General features: G+C 58.2%; 1 protein-coding gene across 6 annotated transcripts in view; it reads right to left on the reverse strand.

The window, feature by feature from the left end:
• Positions 1 to 826: 826 nt before the first annotated feature.
• The window catches only part of ZNF710 (zinc finger protein 710), a 69568-nt gene continuing 51089 nt past the window's right edge, over positions 827 to 19305 (reverse strand). For 5 of the 6 annotated variants that reach the window (XM_019460265.2, XM_019460264.2, XM_019460263.2 and 2 more), the window contains exons 2-5: positions 11719 to 13210; positions 7758 to 7949; positions 7105 to 7279; positions 827 to 3541 (exon numbers count right to left, since the gene is read on the reverse strand). In XM_019460265.2, coding sequence (XP_019315810.2) covers positions 3375 to 3541; positions 7105 to 7279; positions 7758 to 7949; positions 11719 to 13182 — 1998 coding nt within the window. In that variant the 5' untranslated portion in view covers positions 13183 to 13210 and the 3' untranslated portion in view covers positions 827 to 3374. Of the gene's footprint in view, positions 3542 to 7104; positions 7280 to 7757; positions 7950 to 11718; positions 13211 to 17846; positions 18384 to 19305 lie in introns of those variants that run through there. The other variant, XM_019460262.2, reaches the window with a different exon arrangement.

Genomic DNA, 19305 nt, shown 5'->3' on the forward strand with positions numbered 1-19305 from the left:
ACTTGGGTTCCTCCTCGCCATTCTTTGGCAAAACCAGAAAAGTAAGATGGAAAGTTGCAGTAAAGCAAAACAGATCCAACTTGAAGGGCTATCTTTTTGTGCAGGGAATATATTCTACTTTTGGTGTCTCGATGCCCGGGGCGGGGAAGAGTTGTGCCATTTTCACCTGATCTAACAGATACTTGGCGACCCAAAGTCCATTTCCCCAGTTTCCAGGGTTGGGGGCGGGGGAGACTCTCATGGCTCTTGAAACTGGACAGCTGGGACCCTCGGTAGCTCGGAGATGGGTTCCAACCGCCCCTCACCCTGGTGGCCTCCGTGTATTTGAAGGACCGCACGTCTGCAGTAATCATACTGAACTCCCAGGGCTGTGGGAAGAAAAGCTGGGCTCTGCTTGAGGGCCCAACTCCTGGGGCAAAGCTCAAGGTTTCCGGCCCCTTCTTGCCCGTCAGTAGGAAGGGCTGGCAGCCTCGGAGGCGCAGTCTGGCGTAGTGAGCTGGCTTCTGTCCTGGTACCCTGTCGGTGGGTCAAGAGGAGAAGCGGCTTTTCTCTGCAAGTGGTGGGAATTCTGGGGCCTTGGCCGCAGCCCTCCTCTCTTGGGCTTGGAGCGGCTCCCCGTAGGCGCCTGGCCCTGCAGGTGGCCATTCTAATGCCAAGGATGGTCTGAAGGATGGTCTGCGTTTCTTCCCCTCCTCTTCCCCTCCTCGGAGAGCAAGCGATGGATGCCCTGCTGTGTGGGGCAGGGCAGCTTTGTTGGGAGTTCCTTCTGGGGGAGGGGTGAGGACCAAGTCCCCAAGAACCACCGGAAGAAGCACTCACAGTCACCTCGCTAAAGAATATTCATTTATTTATAATTATTGCTAAGTAAACTTCTCTCTTAAACGGGAACATAAAAACACAGTAGGGCTTTGCACAAGTGGAATTTCTAAACAGTTGGTTTGTATACACGTCAAAATAAGTTAGAATGGAATTCGTCCAGGAGTTTCCAAGTCACCCAAGAGGCCGCACGCCTCTCTTGAGAGGTTGGGGAGGGGTGAGGACAGGAGCCTTGCCGAGACCACCCCCCAGCTCAAATTGTTTAAGTTGTGCTGTTTCTTTCTCTTAGCTTTGCCTGGGTCCAAGGCACAGGGCAGGGGGCGTTCAAGTATTGAACCTCGCAGAGGGCCGAGCTGATGGCAGGGCTGGGGGAGGAAAGGAGAGCCCTGCCCTGGGGGCCAGACCGTCTCCCTTGGGTTTCCAAGACCAAGGCCACTGCGCTGGCAGGAAGGAGGAGGAGGAGGAGGAGAAGGAGGAGGTACAGGGTTCTTTTTGGTACCAGGGGAGAAAGACATTGTGGGAAGAGGTAGTTTGCAGGGGGTGATGCTTCTGCTCAGCAGGAGAAAATGTCTTCTACAGTGACGGGGTCACTGCCACCTGAGGGTCATCATGGCGGGCACCTGGGGGGCTGGGGGGGGGGCCTCGGGGTTCTGGAGGGGAAAAGGCTCCTTTGAGCCCCCAGTCCTCTCGTTTGTTGCCTCTTAGCATGAGCTTAAGCAGAGAAGGAAGGGGCACCTGGCTGCCTGATCCCGAGGCCACCTTGTCCTCCCCTCAGTCCTGATCACAGCCACCCTGAAGCCTGGCTTGGTCCTTCACTAAGGGTACAGCTTTGGGGGTAGTCAGCTGCATTTCAAACTGGTCCCCCCCCCCCCCCCCCGGCTGTTCCCCCTCCTTTCCTGGTTTCCAGGCCGAAGTTGGTGGCTTCACCTCCTTCGTGCCTTTGGGGACAGCCCTGCCTGCCCCCTCTCCACTGAGGCCTCAGGAGGCGAGTGGGCAGGAGTCCGGGTGCCCTAGCATTCCTGAATGTACTATTTCATGCCCTGGGCCTGTCTTCGGTTCCCGGGGCAGGAGCTGGCGTGGGGACAGAGGCGATGAGAGTAGGCAAGCAAGGGAGGGAGCTGTCGGCTGAGCAGAATCGAGCAGCCTTGGCCGCTGAGGTGGGTGGTGCAGAGCGAGTCACTGGCTGGAGAGGCCGGGCAGGGGCGGAGGGCCTGCCCAGCTCTGCGTCCTGCCTCTCGCCAGGGCCCGAGGCTCCCTGCCAACCCCCCTCCGCGCCGGAGTCCTGCCTGGCGGGCCACCGGAGCTGGGGGAGGCGTGAAGCGCTCACGGCACACAAGGGAGCTTCCATTTGGAAAAAGAAAATGATCTCCAGCAGAAAGAATAGGTGACAGAGTTGGAAAGGAAAAAAAATAATAAATTACCTTCAAAATACCCCTTTTGCTCAAAAATTTTTTTATCTCTATGGTCTTCATTTTCTTTTTAACTATGTTGTTCTTTCTGGGAACCTGTTGAGTCTTGGCTGTCCCCATCCTCAAAATGGATACTTGTTAATAATAAAATACTCCAGCCACCCCCCAGGTGGTCCTTGGCCTCCTCTGGGGACAGCCCCTCTCAGTCCCCGTGATCCCTTCGCTGTGCCCTGCCCCTCACTCGAGGGGGCCCCCATCTGTCTCAGTGTGTGCCCAGCGAAAGGCACATCCCAGCTTTGTTCACATCGGGGGACCCTGGTGCGGGGACCAGTTCAGCACAGAACCGGATGACATTTGTTGAAATCCACTTTAGGGACACCCACTTTTAAATGGCTGGAGGGGGGGCCTTCTGGGGGTTGGCTGGAGCGGGCATTCGCCGGGGGCTGGGCTACACCCTGCTTTCCTAAGGCCAGGACCGGGGCGGCATGCATGCCTGGCTGGAGGAGAGCGCGGGAGGCACCAGGAGGTAGAAGGCAGAGGGCCCTGCCTGGCTGTTTATGGACAAGGTGGGGAAGGGGGGCTCTGGGGCCTGGGCTTTTGGCGGCCCAGGGGCTGGTGAGGGATCAGGGGGGGCAGTGCTGACCAGCACAGGAGCTCACACATCCCTAGAGGCAGGAGTTGGTCCAGAGGAGAAACAAGGCAAGACTCACGTTCTCTCTTCCTCCAGTGCCGGGACCCCAGGAGGAGCGGACAGGAAGCGCATCAAACCCCTCCCCACTGGCTGCCCCAGCTTGGCTGGGCCCCTGGAGAGGCCCAAGGACCCGTGCCCCTGTGGCCTATCCCCCAACGGCCCCGATCAGCATTCCTCCCACCCTCCCACAGCAGCAGGCCAAGGAGACCCAGAGCTGGGCCTCCTGTGCTCTCCTTCCTCCCCCAGATGCCTGGGGCCTGGGCCTGGTTCACAGCTGAGGCCAGTAGTACAGTCTCCATTTGGTCTACGGGTCCCGAAGTGGTGCAAACGACTCCGTGGGAGGGGAGGGCTCGGGACAGCGGGGCAGTAGCTTTCTCAGCCGCGGGAGGTGCGCCCGCGGCACGTGGGTCTCCCCCCGCGTCCCAAGCCCTCCTCGCCCTGTGGGCGCCCGGCTTGTGCTATAGCACGTTGTAGTAGGCCATCTCCTTCATGGCCTGCTCGGTGAGGACGCTGGCCTCGGTGCTGCTGTGCACGCCAGCGTACGTATAGGCGTTCTCGAAGTCTTCCGTCTCCTGCTGGCTGTCGAGCTCCGAGGGGTCCGTGCCCGTCAGCTCCATCATGGGGTCTGCAAGAGAGGCGCGCGTGAGGCCCAGATGCCGCCTCGTGGGAAGAGCCGGGCCCTTCTACACGGAGGCAGAGGACCTTCCTACACGATTTCCTAGTCCTTGCTTCCAGAGGATTCTCAGCTGCCTCCCTTCCTGCACGGAGAGGCCCCCAGGCTCCCTGTGGCTTCTCACCTGGGTCACCAGACCTGAGCCCTAAAGTTGTGTGGGTGGGTGCAGGGCTGGCCTTGAACTTTTCTTTGTCATGCCTCTCTTGCCCCTCCTAGGGGGTCCTCTGCAGGATCTCTTGGCCACATGCAAGCCTGCTGCTCTCTGTCATATTTCTGCAACACCACTCGCTTAGCATGAACTGCACGTGTGGTACTTCTCACGAATACTCCCAGCAACCCCGTGTAGGAGATCAAAAGGAAGTTCAGAGAGGTTAATCAACTTGCCAAAGGGCACCCAGCAAAAGCACTGTTGTTTTGTTTATTTTTGAGTGAGCGAGACTGCGAGCAGGGGAGGGGCAGAGACAGAGGGAGACGCAGAATCCGAAGCAGGCTCCAGGCTGTCGGCACAGAGCCCGACGCGGGGCTCGAACTCACAAACCGTGAGATCATGACCTGAGTCGGAGTCAGACGCTTAACCAACTGAGCCATCCAGGTGCCCGAAAGCACCGTTGTTTTGATCCACTGTTCTGCTCTGCCTCAAATGGCGGGAGGGAGGGGCGCCTGGGTACCCCAGGTACAACAATCAAAAATGTCTCCAGACTCAGCCAAACGTTGGCAGACTCACCCCCAGTGGAGAACCAATGGTGTGAGGGTAACCTCACCCCTTACCAACGAGCGGTTCAGGAATGAATTCAGGCCAGTGAATCACGAGGAAAGGCCTGTGTGTGAAATCTCTGAAGTCACCCAATTCTCACTGGTTTCCTAGAGCAAAAGGGAAGAGGCTCTTACTCTCCCCACTGGTTGTGCACAAGGAAGCACACTGCCCTGACGACTGTTGGCAGCCATTTTGTGACCATGAGGAAAATCACAGCTAATGCCTCAAACAGACGGAGGGAGCCTCCCCGCCCCGTGTCATTATTATGGGGCCGAATCAGCCAGCTCTGAAGAAGGCCAGCCTGAGTGTGCGTGTGTGTACGTGCACCCAGAGCATCTGACACACTGTGAGTCTTCCTGACTGTCAAGCCTGAGCTTCTCAGATCAAGGTTATACGCGAGAGGCAGGCTGGCTTGCGTCCCAGCCATTCCGGTGTCAATCACCTTACTCCCTGGTACAGCCAGCAAGAAAGCCGTCCTGCACATTCCTGGTGACTGACCTCACGGGACACAGCCTGTGCCTTCACCACCCCCTGGGGACAAGGTGTGCAGAGACCTCTGTTTCCAACGCGAAGAGTTCTTCTCCGCTCCCTCCCGGTAGGTTAGATGCATGGCAGGTCTGCGGGGGGCAGGGGCTCTCAAACTCTACCGCACAGAGAATTATCTCAAGTGCTTTAAAGTGCTGGCGCACCTGGGTGGCTCAGTCCATTGAGCGTCTGACTTCAGCTCAGGTCATGATCTCACAGTTTGTCAGTTCGAGCCCCGCGTCGGGCTCTGTGCGGATATCTCGGAGCCCGGAGCCTCCTTCAGATTCTGTGTCTCCCTCTGTCTCTCTGCCTCTCCCCTGCTTGTGCTCTCTCATAAATAAATAAACATTAAAAAAAAAAAAACAGTCTATAAAGTGCCTTAAAGTGCCGATCCTAGGCCATATGCCAGATCAATTACATCTGAATCTCTGGGGTTGCGACTCTGGCATCAGCATTTAAAAAATTCCCCGGGTGCTTCCAATGTGCAGCCAAGTTTGAGTGCCAGTCCTTTTAGAGTCTAGATCGAAGGTTCTCAAAGGGAGGTCCCTGATCAGCAGCCTCGGTATCCCCTGAGAACTTGCTGGAAATGCAAATTCTGCAGCATGACCCAGACGTACAGATGCAGACACGCTGGGGGTGGAGCCCAGCCAGGTGTTTTACAAGCTTCCAAGCGATTCCAGTGAATACTAATGTCTGAAACCACCACCCTAGCTCCTTGCTTCTGAAACCCCACCGTGCAAACAAACCGCCCTGAGATCTTTTTGGAAATGCAGATTCTGACTCAGCAGATCTGGGGTAGGGCTGAGTCTGCAGTTCTAGCGGGATCCCAGGCGATGCCCACCCGTATTGTCGGTTCTCGTACCACACTTTGCGTAGGAAGGGGCTACAGAGGGCACCGGTCTGCAGCCAACAGGGTTTCATCCTTGCCCCCAAGAACAGAAAACTGAGGACGCCTGTTTCTGCCAGAAAACCCAGGCCACTCCCTGGTTAGCTGCTGCAAAACCGAATCGGGATTATTGCAGGCACCCCCCAGCATCTGACGGACTGCTCGTGAGTTAAGTCCGGGCAAGTCAACTCACCCCTTCTTGTCCAGGCATGTTCCCGGCTACCTTGTCTCAGAAGGTGCACCACAGAGTCAAACAGCTCCTGACTGTACAAGGAACCTCCCTGAAACGCCATCTCTTGCTTCCGGTAGAACGTCTAAAGTGCCTCCTCCCCTCAGTAAGGCCCGAGAGACTAATGTTTTCCACTACTGACAAGTGTTGAGGGGAGAGGCTATCACTAACCTTACGGATTGGACAACAAAGAGCCTACGAAACCTCCACCCAGCGCAGGGGTGAGGCCCCTTACCTGAGTACGTGGGCTACATTCTCTTTGGCAAGCACTACGGGAGTGTGATGGAGCGCATTACACTCTTTGCCTTGGCTGCTGGGATGCTCAGAGCTCCCCAGGGATGTCCACTGACCCTCCCGTGGTACATCTGGAATTGTGACCTCACCTGGCTTCCCTCATCTTTCCAGCGGCTATTTTCCCTTTTGTTAATTTCTTCCCCCTCCATTTATTTTGAATGTCATCTTCTAGTCGTCCACATAAAAGTGCCTGTCACCTCCTGTGTGTTGTGATCTTGCATGAGTTACCTAACTGCTCTGTCCTCCAGTCCCTGCATCTCAAAAATGGGGATAATAACAGAGCCAACCTCACCGTGAGGACCATGTGAGTTAATAAAGGCCTGGCACACAGTTAGCACTCGATCAATATTACTTATTATTTTTGGGGTGCCTGGGTGACTCAGCCGGTTAAGCGTCCGACTTCGGCTCAGGTCACGACCTCACGGTGCGTGGGTTCGAGCCCCGCGTCGGGCTCTGTGCTGACAGCTAGCTCAGAGCCTGGAGGCTGTCTTTGGATTCTGTGTCTCCCTCTCTCTCTCTCTCTGTCCCTCCCGTGCTTTCTCTTTCTCTCTCTCAAAAATAAATAAAACGTAAAAAAAAAAAAAAAGATTATTTATTCGTATTTATTATTGTTTACGTGGGCCCACTTAAGTCCTCTGAAGAATACATAAATATCCCATCATTATCACCGTGACGACCTTCCAGGGTGCCTCCTCCCTAGACCTGAGCGCATCCCAGTGAGGCCTCTGGCCTGGCCGGCCTCCCCACGCCCCTAACCGGCCAGGAGGCTCCCGAGTGTGCCGTGACAGCGCTGCTCCCGCTCCGTCCGCTGCGCGTGGCCCACCCACCTTGGCTGTCCAGGCCGATGTCCATGACACCATGCTTGACCTTCATGTGCCGGCTCAGGTTGCCCTTGAGGTTAAACTTGCTGGAGCAGTAGGGGCACTTGAAGGGCTTGCTGCCCGCGTGCAGGTGCATGTGGCCCAGCAGGTTGTACATGCGGTTGAAGGACTTCCCACACACCTGGAACACACCGACTCCTGAGCCCTCGGGGAGCCCGCCGTCCCCGAACCCCCTGCCCGCTCCCGCCTCCCCGGCGCAGCCGGAGTCCCCATCGCTATGCACGGCACTCACTCTGTCCTTTTCCCCTGTGACCCCAGGGGCCTGTGAGACAGAGTGGAAGCCGCTCCTTGCTGGTCACTGTACCACCTCCCTGGGCTGGGGTTACCAGAAGCCCAGGGCCCGGCTCTCCGACCACACAGAGTCCCACGCCTGGGCTCTTTCCCTGGGGCTGTGCGGGGACCTTCACCCTCTCCCCAGCTTTGAAACAAATACAACCGCGGCAGCTTGTAGGCTCTGAACCCTGGCATTTTCACCCCAAGCTGGGCTCCCCTGCTCGTGCTGGCCAGGCCAGCTCTGAGTGGGTCTCAGCTGCGGCCGTCGTGCTGACTCTGGGCCGCCCGTGGGGACATCCCGCCTTGGGGCCCCGACAGCCTGGTACCTTGCATTTGAATGGCTTCACAGGCGAGTGTACAATCATGTGCGTCTTGAGGGTCTGCTTCTGCACGAAGGTCTTGAAGCAGATGTGGCACTGGTAGGGCCGGACGCTGGTATGGATCAGCATGTGTCGCTTCATGTTTGCCTGCAGGGTGAACTCCCGGCCGCACACCTCGCACTTGAACTCCTTCACGCCCTGGCGGGGGGTGGGGAGGAAGGGGTGATGGTCAGGGCCACACGACGGGCACAGCCTCTGGAAGTGTGTGTGTGTGTGTGTGTGTGTGTGTGTGTGTGTGTGTGGACCATAGTGTCTGAGTGAAATGACTTCCTGGGGGTGTTCTGAACAGGGACCATGTGTTTAAAGTGGGGGAATGTTGGGGCAGGGCCACTTACTCCAGGAAGTCCTCCAGTCATAGGCAGAGACTGGCTGGGCCTCATGGTTCCTGCCCACACACCCGCTGTCTCCCGCTCACCTTGGCAGGTGTACCTGTAGGTTTGCACCAGCACACCAAGGCGAATGTGTTCATTCATTCATTCGTTCATTCATTCATTCATTCATCCAGCAACTATTCCCTGGGCACCTGCTACAAGCCAGCATCACACACGCCAGGCACCAGGGACCTGTGGCCAAGAAGGCAGCCGTAGCCTGGTGGACTGTCCTCAGGTCAGGAGCATGTGTATGCGTCTTCCCCCTCAGTCCCATCCTTCAGTGGTCTTTCTGGTTCACGGACCCCTTTGAGAATATGATTAAAAGCATGGACGCTCCAGGAAAAATGACACTCGAACCTGAATACAAGAATTCCCAAACCTCTGGAGCCCATCCACTTGACCCCATGAGAGTTCTGCAAGCTTCCCTGGTGATAAGAACCACCTGAAGTTCTCGTTACCCATACAGCCTCTCAGGAGACTCCTCCCTGGAGATCCCGATCCAGTGGGCCCAGGAATTTTTAGTCTCAGCAGGTCCCCCCAAGTGATTCCCATCACTGAAGGAGTTTGGGACGCTCGGCCCCCAGGAGACAAAAATTCCAGGGGAAAACCCTCTGGTTTGACTGTCAACATGGTCTTTCGTGGTCTGGAGGTGACCCCCAGTGCGGGACAGGGTGCTGTGGGCACAGGGGGTCTGATGTATTGTCCGGGGAGGAAAGGACAAAAGTTGGGGGCTCATCTCTTTGCTGAGTCAGTAACTTAGAAGATCCCCAGTAGGACAGACACATGTCTGTGGTCACAGCTGCTGTCCCAAGTGCTTATTGGGGACAAAGTTTCGTATCATAATGTAACGGTGCCTGTGTCTCTTTCCTTTAGCAGATGGGGACACGTCATATCGCGGGTATGCTTGCTGGACACGCTGAAGAGGTGTCTGACCACCAGGGGGCCCTGCCCCGGGGCCGCCTCCCGCCCAAGTGCATGTTGCACACGTTGTGCAAATTCACGCCGATGACAGAGCTATGTGCGACTTTCTTAGCCTTTGCTTCTTGTTTTCAGTTTTGCTTCACAGTATTATTTCTCTTTGGACGCTTTGCAGACTCGTGGGGGTTTTCGGTAGAGGAGAAAGACGGTACGAACGGGGCACGAGTGCGTATCACTCTCACCCTCACCCCTGCTCTGCTTTTCAGGCTGAGCTCAGACTCAGCTTCAGAGTCCTTCTTAACACGACACTTCTGCAGCCCTACCAGCTGACTGGGGGGGGGGGGGGAACAGCTGCCATAAAACCTACAAATCATCTCCGCGCTGGTAGAAAACGTTCCCGGGGCAGGGAAGGCCTGACAGGCCCTCACTCCCGCACTCACTGCCGTGTGCACAGGAGAGGTGAGGACACAGGCTGGCCCTGGAGGGTCCCTGAGGCTGCCACGAGGGAAGGTGGGAGCTGTGCACACATTCAGCGTCAAAGCGTGAAGCTGGTCGGATCTGGGGTAGAAACGATGGGGCAGCCTAAGTGCCAGAGAGGGGCTGGGGGACCCGAGAGGCCTCGTTCCGTCTGCCTGGACAGGAGGACCTCTGGGAGGGGGGGCAGTGGCTGAAGGGACGGGAAGGGCGGCAGGGGACAATGGGTCAAAGTTATGTCTAAGGGACATAGTGGAGCAGGACAGCGTGTTCCATCTTCTAGCCCCACAAACCACTCTGCCTCGTTTGGCCATACTGGACTTCTCCGCAACAAGTATTTCCCCTTACGTCTGCTCTCTTTTCAAACGAAATGTATTTTGGGGCACCTGGGTGGCTCCGTCGGTTAAGCGTCTGACTCTTGGTTTCAGCTCAGGTTATGATCTCACGGTTTCACGGGTTTGAGTCCCGCGCAGGGGGGGGGCCACGTAGGGCGGCTCAAAGCCACACTCTGGGGGCCAAGCCTCCGGCTCAGGAAGCAGGATGCTAGGTTCCGGGGCCCGGTCTGGGAAGGGGTGGGGGTGGTCTCAGCTCTGGCTGAGAGTGGAGCCTGCTTGGGATTCTGTCTCGCTTTCTCTCTGCCCCTCCCCCACTCATGCTGTCTCTGTTGCTCTCAAAATAAATAAACTAAGAAAGAAAGAAAGAAAGAAAGAAAGAAAGAAAGAAAGAAAGAAAGAAAGAAAGAAAATTAAACTTTTCCTAAAGGGAAGGCACAGGTTTTGATACACTTTTGTAATTACAAGGAGAAAGGAAACCCTCTGTATTTCTGTCATGTCCGTTGCCTTGGGGCCTCCTGGCCTCGACCCTCCAGTCTAAAATAGGAAGGAAGGGCAGGCTGCTTCAGTGATTCTCCAACTGTGTTCCCTGGGGCCTGCAGGGGTTCCTCAAATATTGCATTCAAAAATTTTTATTTTATTTACTTTTTTAAAACGTTTATTTATCTTAATTTTTTTTTAACGTTTATTTATTTTTGAGAGAGGGAGCAGGTGAGAGTGGGGGAGGGGCGGAGAGAGGGAGGCAGAGGCTCTGAAGCAGGCTCCATGCTGTGGGCACAGAGTATCCTCGGTGGGGGGTTTTTCCACAAACCCGGGGATCATGACCTGAGCTAAAATCAAGAGCTGGATGCTTAACCGACTGAGCCACTCAGGCGCTCCCAAAAATGTTTATTTTTGAGAGAGAGAGAGAGAGAGAGCGAGCGAGCATTAGCAGGGGAGGGGCAGAGAGAGAGGGACAGAGGATCTGAAGCGGGCTCCACGCTGACAGCAGAGAGCCCAATTCTGGGCTCCAACCCGTGAACCATGAAACCATGGCCCGAGCCAAAGCTGGCTGCTCAGCGGACTCAGCCACCCAGGTGCCCCTCACTCAAAACTTTACAAAGTAAGTTTTGCTATTAAAAAACCCCCTAATTTCAATTGTATTTTTTCTAATACTCATCCAAATAAACACGGAACTACAAACATAAGAAAAGTTCATCCGCGTAGCATCTAAATTAGCACCTAGATGATCTCAAGCACTATTTTATAAGCACCGGGTGGAAGACCTACAGGAGGGACCTCAGATCTGGGGCAGGGCCCTTGGGAAGGGCCCTGGGGGGGTGAGGGGTCCTGGGAAGGAGAAGGGAGGGGCCCTGCGAGGGAGGGGATGGGTCCTGGAGGGTAAGGGGGGAGGCGCCCTGGGGGTGAGAGGGGCGGGGCCCCGGGAGGGTGAGGGGATGGGTCCTGGAGGGTAAGGGGGGAGGCGCCCTGCGGGGGAGAGGGGCGGGGCCCTGGGGGTGGGGGCGGGGCCCTAGGGGGCAAGGGGGGAGGTGCCCTGGGGGTGAGAGGGGCGGGGCCCTGGGAGGGTGGGGGAGGGGCCCTAGGGGGTGAGGGAGGAGGTGCCCTGCGGGGGAGAGGGGCGGGGCCCTGGGAGGGTGGGGGAGGGGCCCTAGGGGGTGAGGGAGGAGGTGCCCTGCGGGGGAGAGGGGCGGGCCCTGGGGGTGGGGGCGGGGCCCTAGGGGGCAAGGGGGAGGCGCCCTGGGGGAGAGGGGCGGGGCCCCGGGCGGCGAGGGGGCGGGGCCCTGGGGGGAGGCGCCAGCCGGCCGGCCCTACCTTGTGGGTGAGGGAGTGCTGCTTGAGGTGGTGGATCTGGCTGAACTCCATGCCGCACTCCGTGCACACGAAGGGCCGCACGTTCTGGTGCTTGAGCATGTGGTTCTGCAGCTGGCTGCGGTAGTGGAAGGACTTGTCGCACTCGAGGCACTGGTAGAGGGTGGGGCCCTGGTGGGAGGCCAGGTGGCGCTTGAGCTGGGTCAGGGTGGAGAAGTCCAGGCCGCACTCGACGCAGACGTGGCAGCGGCCGCTCTCGTGCTTCACTTCGTGGGCCTTGAGCTCGCTGGGGTAGGCGAAGCCGCGGCCGCAGAAGTGGCAGCTGTACGGCTTGACCTCGGAGTGCAGCAGCATGTGGCGCTTGAGGTGGCTGGTCTGCGTGAAGGCCTTCTGGCACACCTGGCACTTGTGGGGCCGGGTGCCCTGGTGCGTCAGCAGGTGCGTCTGCAGGTGGCTGGGCTGCTTGAAGAGCTTGCTGCAGTGCGGGCACGAGTGCGGCTTGATGCCGTTGTGACCCAGGATGTGCGTCACCAGGTTGTACTTGGACGTGTAGGACTTCTCGCACATGCGGCACTGCCAGCGCTTCTGGCGGTCACCCGCCTCCACCAGGTAGGAGTCGTCGATCTGCACGTTGATGTCCAGCCGGTCCAGCTGGGCCTTCTTGTGGCGCTCCGCCGTCGAGCCCGCCGAGTCGGCCTCGAACTCGCCCGCCTCCTGCCACACGAAGCCCTGCTCCGGCTTCACGGGCTCCGGGGATTCCATGGTGGGGGCCTCGGGGTCGCTCAGGGGGGCCAGGTGGGGCGGCTCGAAGCCACACTCCACGGGCAGGGCCTCCGGCCCCGGCAGCGCCATGCCGGCTTCGGAGAAGCCGTCCCGGGCCGGGTCTGGGAAGTGGGGGTCGTAGGGGGCCGCGTCCAGCTCCGGCCTCGGGGCTCGGGGCAGGTGCCGCAGCGTCCGGGGCTTGCGGCTGAAGGCGCTGAGGTCGATCATCTTGACGGCGCTGCTCTGCACCAGGGGCTCGCAGCCGCCACTGGCCGCCTCGGCAGGGGCCTCCCCTGGGCCTGCATCCTTGTCGTCACCAGGCACGGACACCTCGTAGACCTCCTGCTCCTCCTCCTCCTCCTCCACCTTCTCGAACTTGACCTTGGGCACCAGCCGCACAGGCGGTCGCGTCTTCCGCCGGGTGTGCTTCTCGAAGGCCGCCTCCACCTCCAGCACCTCCTCTTCCGCCGGCTCCTCCAGGGCCCGCCCGTTGCAGGCCAGCTGGTAGATGTCGGGGCCCGGGGGCCCGGGGTCCCCAATGGCCGGCCCGGACAGCTCAGGCCCCAGGTCCGGGTAGAAGGCTTCGGGGCTTATGGTGGCTCCAAAGAGCTCATTTTCCGAGACCAGGCCCAGCACGGCGGCCTGAGCCAAGGACAGCACCACCACGGCATCCGTCTGTGTCCCTGAGTCCATGAAGCCCTCCATCCCGGGGCGGCTGGCTAGGAGGGCATCGCTGCGGGAAGAGAAGGGAACGTTAATGCCGCACACCACCACACGCAGACACGCATTCGGCCAGCGCTTGGCTGATCCGGGGTGCGTCTGTCCCTGACGTCTTTCTCCTCCTGCCCTGGGAACAGGACACACTTGCAATTACCGGGAGCGAGGACACCCTCCGCATATCTGACCATCTTCTCCATCCCCCTGTGGGATCCTGGGTAAGCCCTGCCCCCTTGTTGGCCTCGGTCTTCCCACCTGCCACAGGAGGGTTGAATTCCCTCTTTTTTTTTTTTTTTTTTTTAAAACGTTTATTTATTTTTGAGACAGAGAGAGACAAAGCATGAACGGGGGAGGGTCAGAGAGAGGGAGACACAGAATCTGAAACAGGCTCCAGGCTCCGAGCTGTCAGCACAGAGCCCGATGCGGGGCTCGAACTCACGGACCGCGAGATCATGACCCAAGCCAAAGTCGGCCGCTTAACCGACTGAGCCACCCAGGCGCCCCGAATTCCCTCTTAAAGTAGGTTCCCCATAATGTCTTTCCAAGAGCAGCTCAAAAATCGGATTCAAAATCGCAGAAAGTAAAGTTCTATTTTAAAGTTTATTTATCATGGGAGAGAGCAAGAGAAGGGGAGGGGCAGAGAGAAGAGAGAGAGAATCCCAAGCAGGCTCCGCGCTGTCAGCATAGGGCCCCCCGGAGGGCCTGGATCCCACCTATGGTGAGATCATGACCTGAGGGTTATCAAGATTCTGACGCTTAACTGAGCCACCCAGGGGCCCCCCCTCTATTTTAAAAATCAATTTTGGAAAACCCATCTCCCTACATGTAACATATACCTCATTCCAACACATTCTGTAGCTTCACTGGCTTTGTTGCCAAGGCAATTAATTTCGCACAGACCCTCAGACTGTACAGTGAGGTGTTAAACAGCTGTCACCATTTGTAATGGCTTGACCATATGAGTGAGGTGCTTTGGTTAAAAAGAAAGAAAGAAAGAAAAAATAAATAAATAAGGAGCCGAGGTCGATCTGTCTTTCAAGCCTGATGCTATAAGACTGTGTCTGTCACGACAGGTTACTGTTCTGGATTAGCTAAGTATAATACATTCAGATATCCAAATGTATGCCAATTAAAAATACAGCTTTTGGGGTGCCTGGGTGGCTCCGTCGGTTAAGCGTTGGACTTGGGGTCAGGTCATGATCTCGCGGTTCAGGGGTTTGAGCCCCAAATGGGGTTCTGTGCTGACAGCCCAGAGCCTGGAGACAGTTTCAGATGCTGTGTCTCCCTCCCTCTCTGCTCCTCCCCCCACTCGCCCTCTGTCTCCAAAATAAATAGACATTAAAAAAATTTTTTTTTTTTTAATACAGCTTTTATCTGATTTGTACAACTGGAACCTCATGTGAGATCTGATTTGAAGGAAGGGCCTCGTGATGGCTAACATGTTTGAGAGAAGGTCTGAGGAGCCAGCTCCCAGGTTCCCAGGCATGCTCTCTGACCTACCAGGTCCTTTCACAGAAGCCAAGGCACCCACCTGCCCGGTCCAGACCCCGGGTGCGCTGGCCTTCCTAGGGACGGAGTAGCCGGCCTTGCACAGGGTTCTCGCACCCGCACCCGTGCTGAGCACCCAGCCCCTCCCGCCGGCCTCCCAGGCTTTCCTCAAATTCCACCTGTTCCTGGGACTTCCCGGCCCTCCCCGCCCACCCTGGCGCCCTCTCCGGGCCTCCCCAGGACCAGGATGTGTGCCCCGGATGTGGGAGGGCACGGTTAGAACGCCCACCCCGCTCAGCGCCTGCTCCAGGCGAAGGGGAAAGACATTCCTGGGGTGGCTCCCGCCTGCCTTGCCTGGTCTGGTCTCAGGGTCACGGTCAGGCGCATGGCGCGGGCTGCGGCCTTTCCTCAGGAAGCCGGCTCCGAGCCTGGTGTCTCCCTCCCCCCACAGGCCGGTGCAGCTTCCCCTTCCTGAAGCGGGCTAAAAATAAAATACCCCAGACAGGAATTTAGCTTCCTTGAAGCAGACACTACAGATTAAACTATTAATCTTCAAGGAAGGCTCTCGTGGAAGGGGTCAGATGACCAGAACCTGACACGGGATTCAGGGTCCACCTGGAACAGGCTGGAGGGGCTACACCTGATTCAGCCCACCCCCCACTTCCCCTGCTGGAAAGAGCACGGAAATGGGAGGTCAGGCAGCTCGGCCCCAAGTCCTAGCTCTGTCACTTACAAGTGACAAGAGTCACTCTGAGGAGAGTCACTTCAAAGTCACCTCTGCACCTCAGTTTCCCCATCTAAAAAATGGGAATGGAAACACCTACCCCTGCGAGGAAGGATTGCAAGGGCCCAGGTCATAACCCGGTGAAGGGGGATTAGGTAATTATAAAGCCCTCACCAAATGTAAACAATTAACTTCGTTATTTGCCCAGACCTCTGGAAGGAGATTTTCCTGCCGGTAAGGCCACAGAGCCTAGAGATTTCTCCATTCCAGGGCCCCAAATTCTGCCAAGGTTGGGGTGTTTCTGGGACAAGAACTCATTCATTCCAGGAACTAAGAACTCATTCGTTTTCTAGCGCGACAAAAACTTTGCTAAATCCCTGCTATGGGTTGGGCCTTGCGGTCAGACATTCGAGGGAGGCGAGCAGGGTCCTGCCCTCAAGGAGTCCTCAGAGGAGACCACCGTGCCCCCTCGGGCCACCCGGTGGGGCAGTATCCTTGCCTCTGCTCTCGGTGGCCAGTGTGACACAGCTCCAGGTGATAGCCTTCACGCCCCGTTGTGGGTTTGAGCGAACCACAAACGCAGCACTTTTTCTAGACTGCCCTGAAGTCAGGGCCAGCGGAGGGAGGAACCCATCCCCAGCAGCGGAGCCTACGCTAGGTTTGGAGTTCAAATTCGCATTTTGCCCTTTTCTCGCTGGGGCAGATCCCACAGTGTCCCGAGCCTCAGATTCATTGCTGTGGAGGGGACACAGTGCCTGGCCGTGGGGTGGTAAGGACAGGTGAGGACGTCACTGCAAATGTTCGTTCCCTCGGGGCGCCCGGGCGGCTCAGTCGCTTGAGTGTCTGACTCTTGATTTCGGCTCAGGTCGCGAACCCGCGAACCCGGAGTCACGGGCTCGAGCCCTGTGTTGGGCTCCGTGCTGATGGCATAGAGCCTGCTTGGGATTCTCTCTTTCCTGCTCTCTCTGCCCCTCCCCTGCCTGCACTTGCTCACATGCTCTCTCTCAGAATAAATACACTTAAAAAAATAATTTAAAAAAATGTTAGTTTTCTCTTTGTCTTCCTCCCCTCAATCCCAAAGCTGGCACCCTCCCTTCCTGGCAACCTCAAGGGACCTGGGGAGCAGGAGCAAAGAAATCCTCACTCTGGCGGCAGAGGAGCCGTGGGGAGCTGGAGCTCAGGTCTGGTGTGGTCCCCCCCGAGGGGCGGGTCACCGTACAGGTGACCATCCTGTTATGAGTGACCTTTAAGACTGAAAGGGGCCACTCCTAAGGATCACCCCAGCCCCCGACCAGGCCGGCGTCCCCTTCCCGGGGGAGCAGGCAGGCAGTTTTGACTTTGGGGCTGGACTCCAGGTTTCTGTGACAGGAGCCCATGCCTGGGTGTAAAAGGGGACCTGCTCAGGGGTCTGTGCCCAAGCGGGGCGGGACGCAGAGGGGCCAAAGAGCCACAAATGTGGGCAAAAGGGCTACAGGTCTGGCTTTGCTGAGCGCTCAGAAGGTCCCAGGTGAGTCATTTAATCCGAAAAACCACCCCATGGGGAGTGGGCGTGGGGGTCGCGTGCCCTTCGTTTCACAGCCCAGGAACCCTGCGCCTAAGTCACATGCTTAGCGTCCTGTCGGGGCACAGCTGGGTCTGCGGGCAGGCCTGTGGGCCCTCCAGCCCGGCCCCATCCGGGCCCGGCGCGCCCAGCTCGGTTCCTTTGCCTGTGCACCCTGGCAGGTGGCGTCAGGGGTGTGGGCCTGGCCGCAGCTCCCGGGTGCTGCCCTGGGGTCCTCAGGTCCCGGGGAGACAGCAGGTGCTCATGGGCCCCGGGCAAACTGTGACTGGGAAGCCTCGGGGCTATTCCTGTCTGGCTGCTCCGGGGTCCCCTCTAGGGCGGCCAGGGGCCCCTACCGGTCTGCACCCCGACCGCACTTCCTCCTGGAGTCCGCACGAGCCCCGTGCCCGCCTGGCCAGGCCAACCCCTGCCTTCCACGTACACGGGACAGACACTTGCCTGAGCAGAACACATACCACCCTGCGCATGCGCGTGCGGGTTGCGCAGGGGCCCCGTGTGCGGAGACAGAGGCCCCGAGAAAGGAGACAGATGGTATCTGATCCCCCTGCATTTCACGTGCGTGTTCCGTCTGCCACCCAGAGAAACGGGTAGTTGGGCAGGCGGGGGCTCTGCAACCCAGTGTCACTACTTCTCCTCCTCCTGGGCCACCTTTTAGGTCTCCCCTCCGCACACACTGGCTCCGGCCCTTGTGTTTAGGCCCCAGCTTGAGGCTACCCAGGGCGGGAGCAGAGCCTGCCAGGTGCGCACCACCTGGGAGCCAGGCACCTCCCCCAACCCAGGCCCCTTGTGTCATCTGCCTGGAGCCCCCTGGTGGCGCTCCCCTCTCAGGGCAAGGCCTTTGCCCCACCACTCGTGCCGGGGCTCAGAACAAAAGCTCACCAGTGTCCAAGAGAGAGGGGAACTGGGACCTTCGCGGGCTCTCCACAGCCTGCTAGGAGGAGAGGGGCATCCATCCGGGCAGGATGGAGTTCAGCCTCCTGCCAGGGTACCCTTGGTTCCCCAGGGTGCAGAGAAAGGACATGGCTCCGGCAGGGAAACGAAGGGGAGGGAATAGCTTAAACCCTGGAGCTGGGAGTGGGGGGAAGGGAGGCCACAGCAGAAGTGGGGAGGCCGAGGAGGTGAGAGGGGAGAGAAAGGGGGAGGGAAGAGTGGGAGAGGGAGACTTAGAGGGGGAGAGGGGAAGAGGGGGAGGGAGAGAGGGAGAGATGGAGAGAGGGAAGGAGGGGAAGGGAGAGAGGGGGAGGGGGGAGGGATGAGGAAGTTGGGGGAAAGGGGAGGGAGAGGCTGTGGAGGTCAAGAAACAAAAGCAGAGGAAGGAGAGGGAAGGAGCAGTCCTATTTCCCAGGGCGCCAGCCCCCTGGGGAGGGCCCTAAGCCACACCCCTGAGGCCCAGCAGGAGGCCTTCCCCAGCCAGACAGGGACCCGTGCCCCCCACCCCCCCAGAGCGCTGTCCCTGCTGTCCCTTCACCTACTGGGTACTACAATGGTCCCTATAAACACGGACACTCTTGTCAAATGCATTAATGAGGGACTTGCTGTGTGACCCCGGACAAGTCACCTGACCGCACAGGGTTTCGGTTTCCTCATCTGTCAAAAGGGCACAAGTGGCTCGTTGGAACCTTGAGCATGGGTTAATCCTTGGCCTACCTGCCCATCACCCAGCATCACCGCTGCATTTCTTCTCCCCACACTGCTCTGGAAGCACCTTTCCTGTCAGGGAGTCCCCTGCCCTGTGCACATTCCCCTCTGAGAGCAGGAGAGGGCTGGGGCACTTGGGGTGGCCAGTGTCCCCAAAACACAGACTGTGGGGCGGAGTTCGGGTGGAAGATGTGGGAGGCCTGGACTGGCTTGGGGCTGCTGGGATAGGAGCCTCTGTGAAGGAAGTGACCACCGGCTTATTCTCAGACTAAATTCTACCACCGGGACATCGTCTCAAAATCCAACTGCCGACCTAGGAATACCCTGGGCCTTCTGCCATCCCAGCCTTGGGATGTCCCCACGCGCCCACGATCAGTTCACTTTGATGACCGACCACCCGTGGAGGGTCTAGTAGGTGTCAGGACCTGTGCCCTGACCCGGGCTCCACAGAGCTCTGGGCTTCTGCTGGGAGGGCGAGTTTACCCCTGACCCCTTCATGTTGGCCTTGAATCACCAGGTGGCCCAGAGGCAAAGTCTCCAGTCCTGCCATGGAACCACTGACCCAGTTACAGCTACTGGGGACCCACAAGGTGCTGGGTACCAGTCTCGGTTGTAGGGATACTGTCGACAGCAAAATGAAGTTCCCGCCCACGAGGAGCTGCCCTGGGCGGGCTCTCTGGGTTGGGGGGTGCAGCCCTGG

Source organism: Panthera pardus, unplaced genomic scaffold, assembly GCF_024362965.1.
Source record: "Panthera pardus isolate Hobbes unplaced genomic scaffold, ASM2436296v1 HiC_scaffold_23, whole genome shotgun sequence".
NCBI lineage: Eukaryota > Metazoa > Chordata > Mammalia > Carnivora > Felidae > Panthera > Panthera pardus.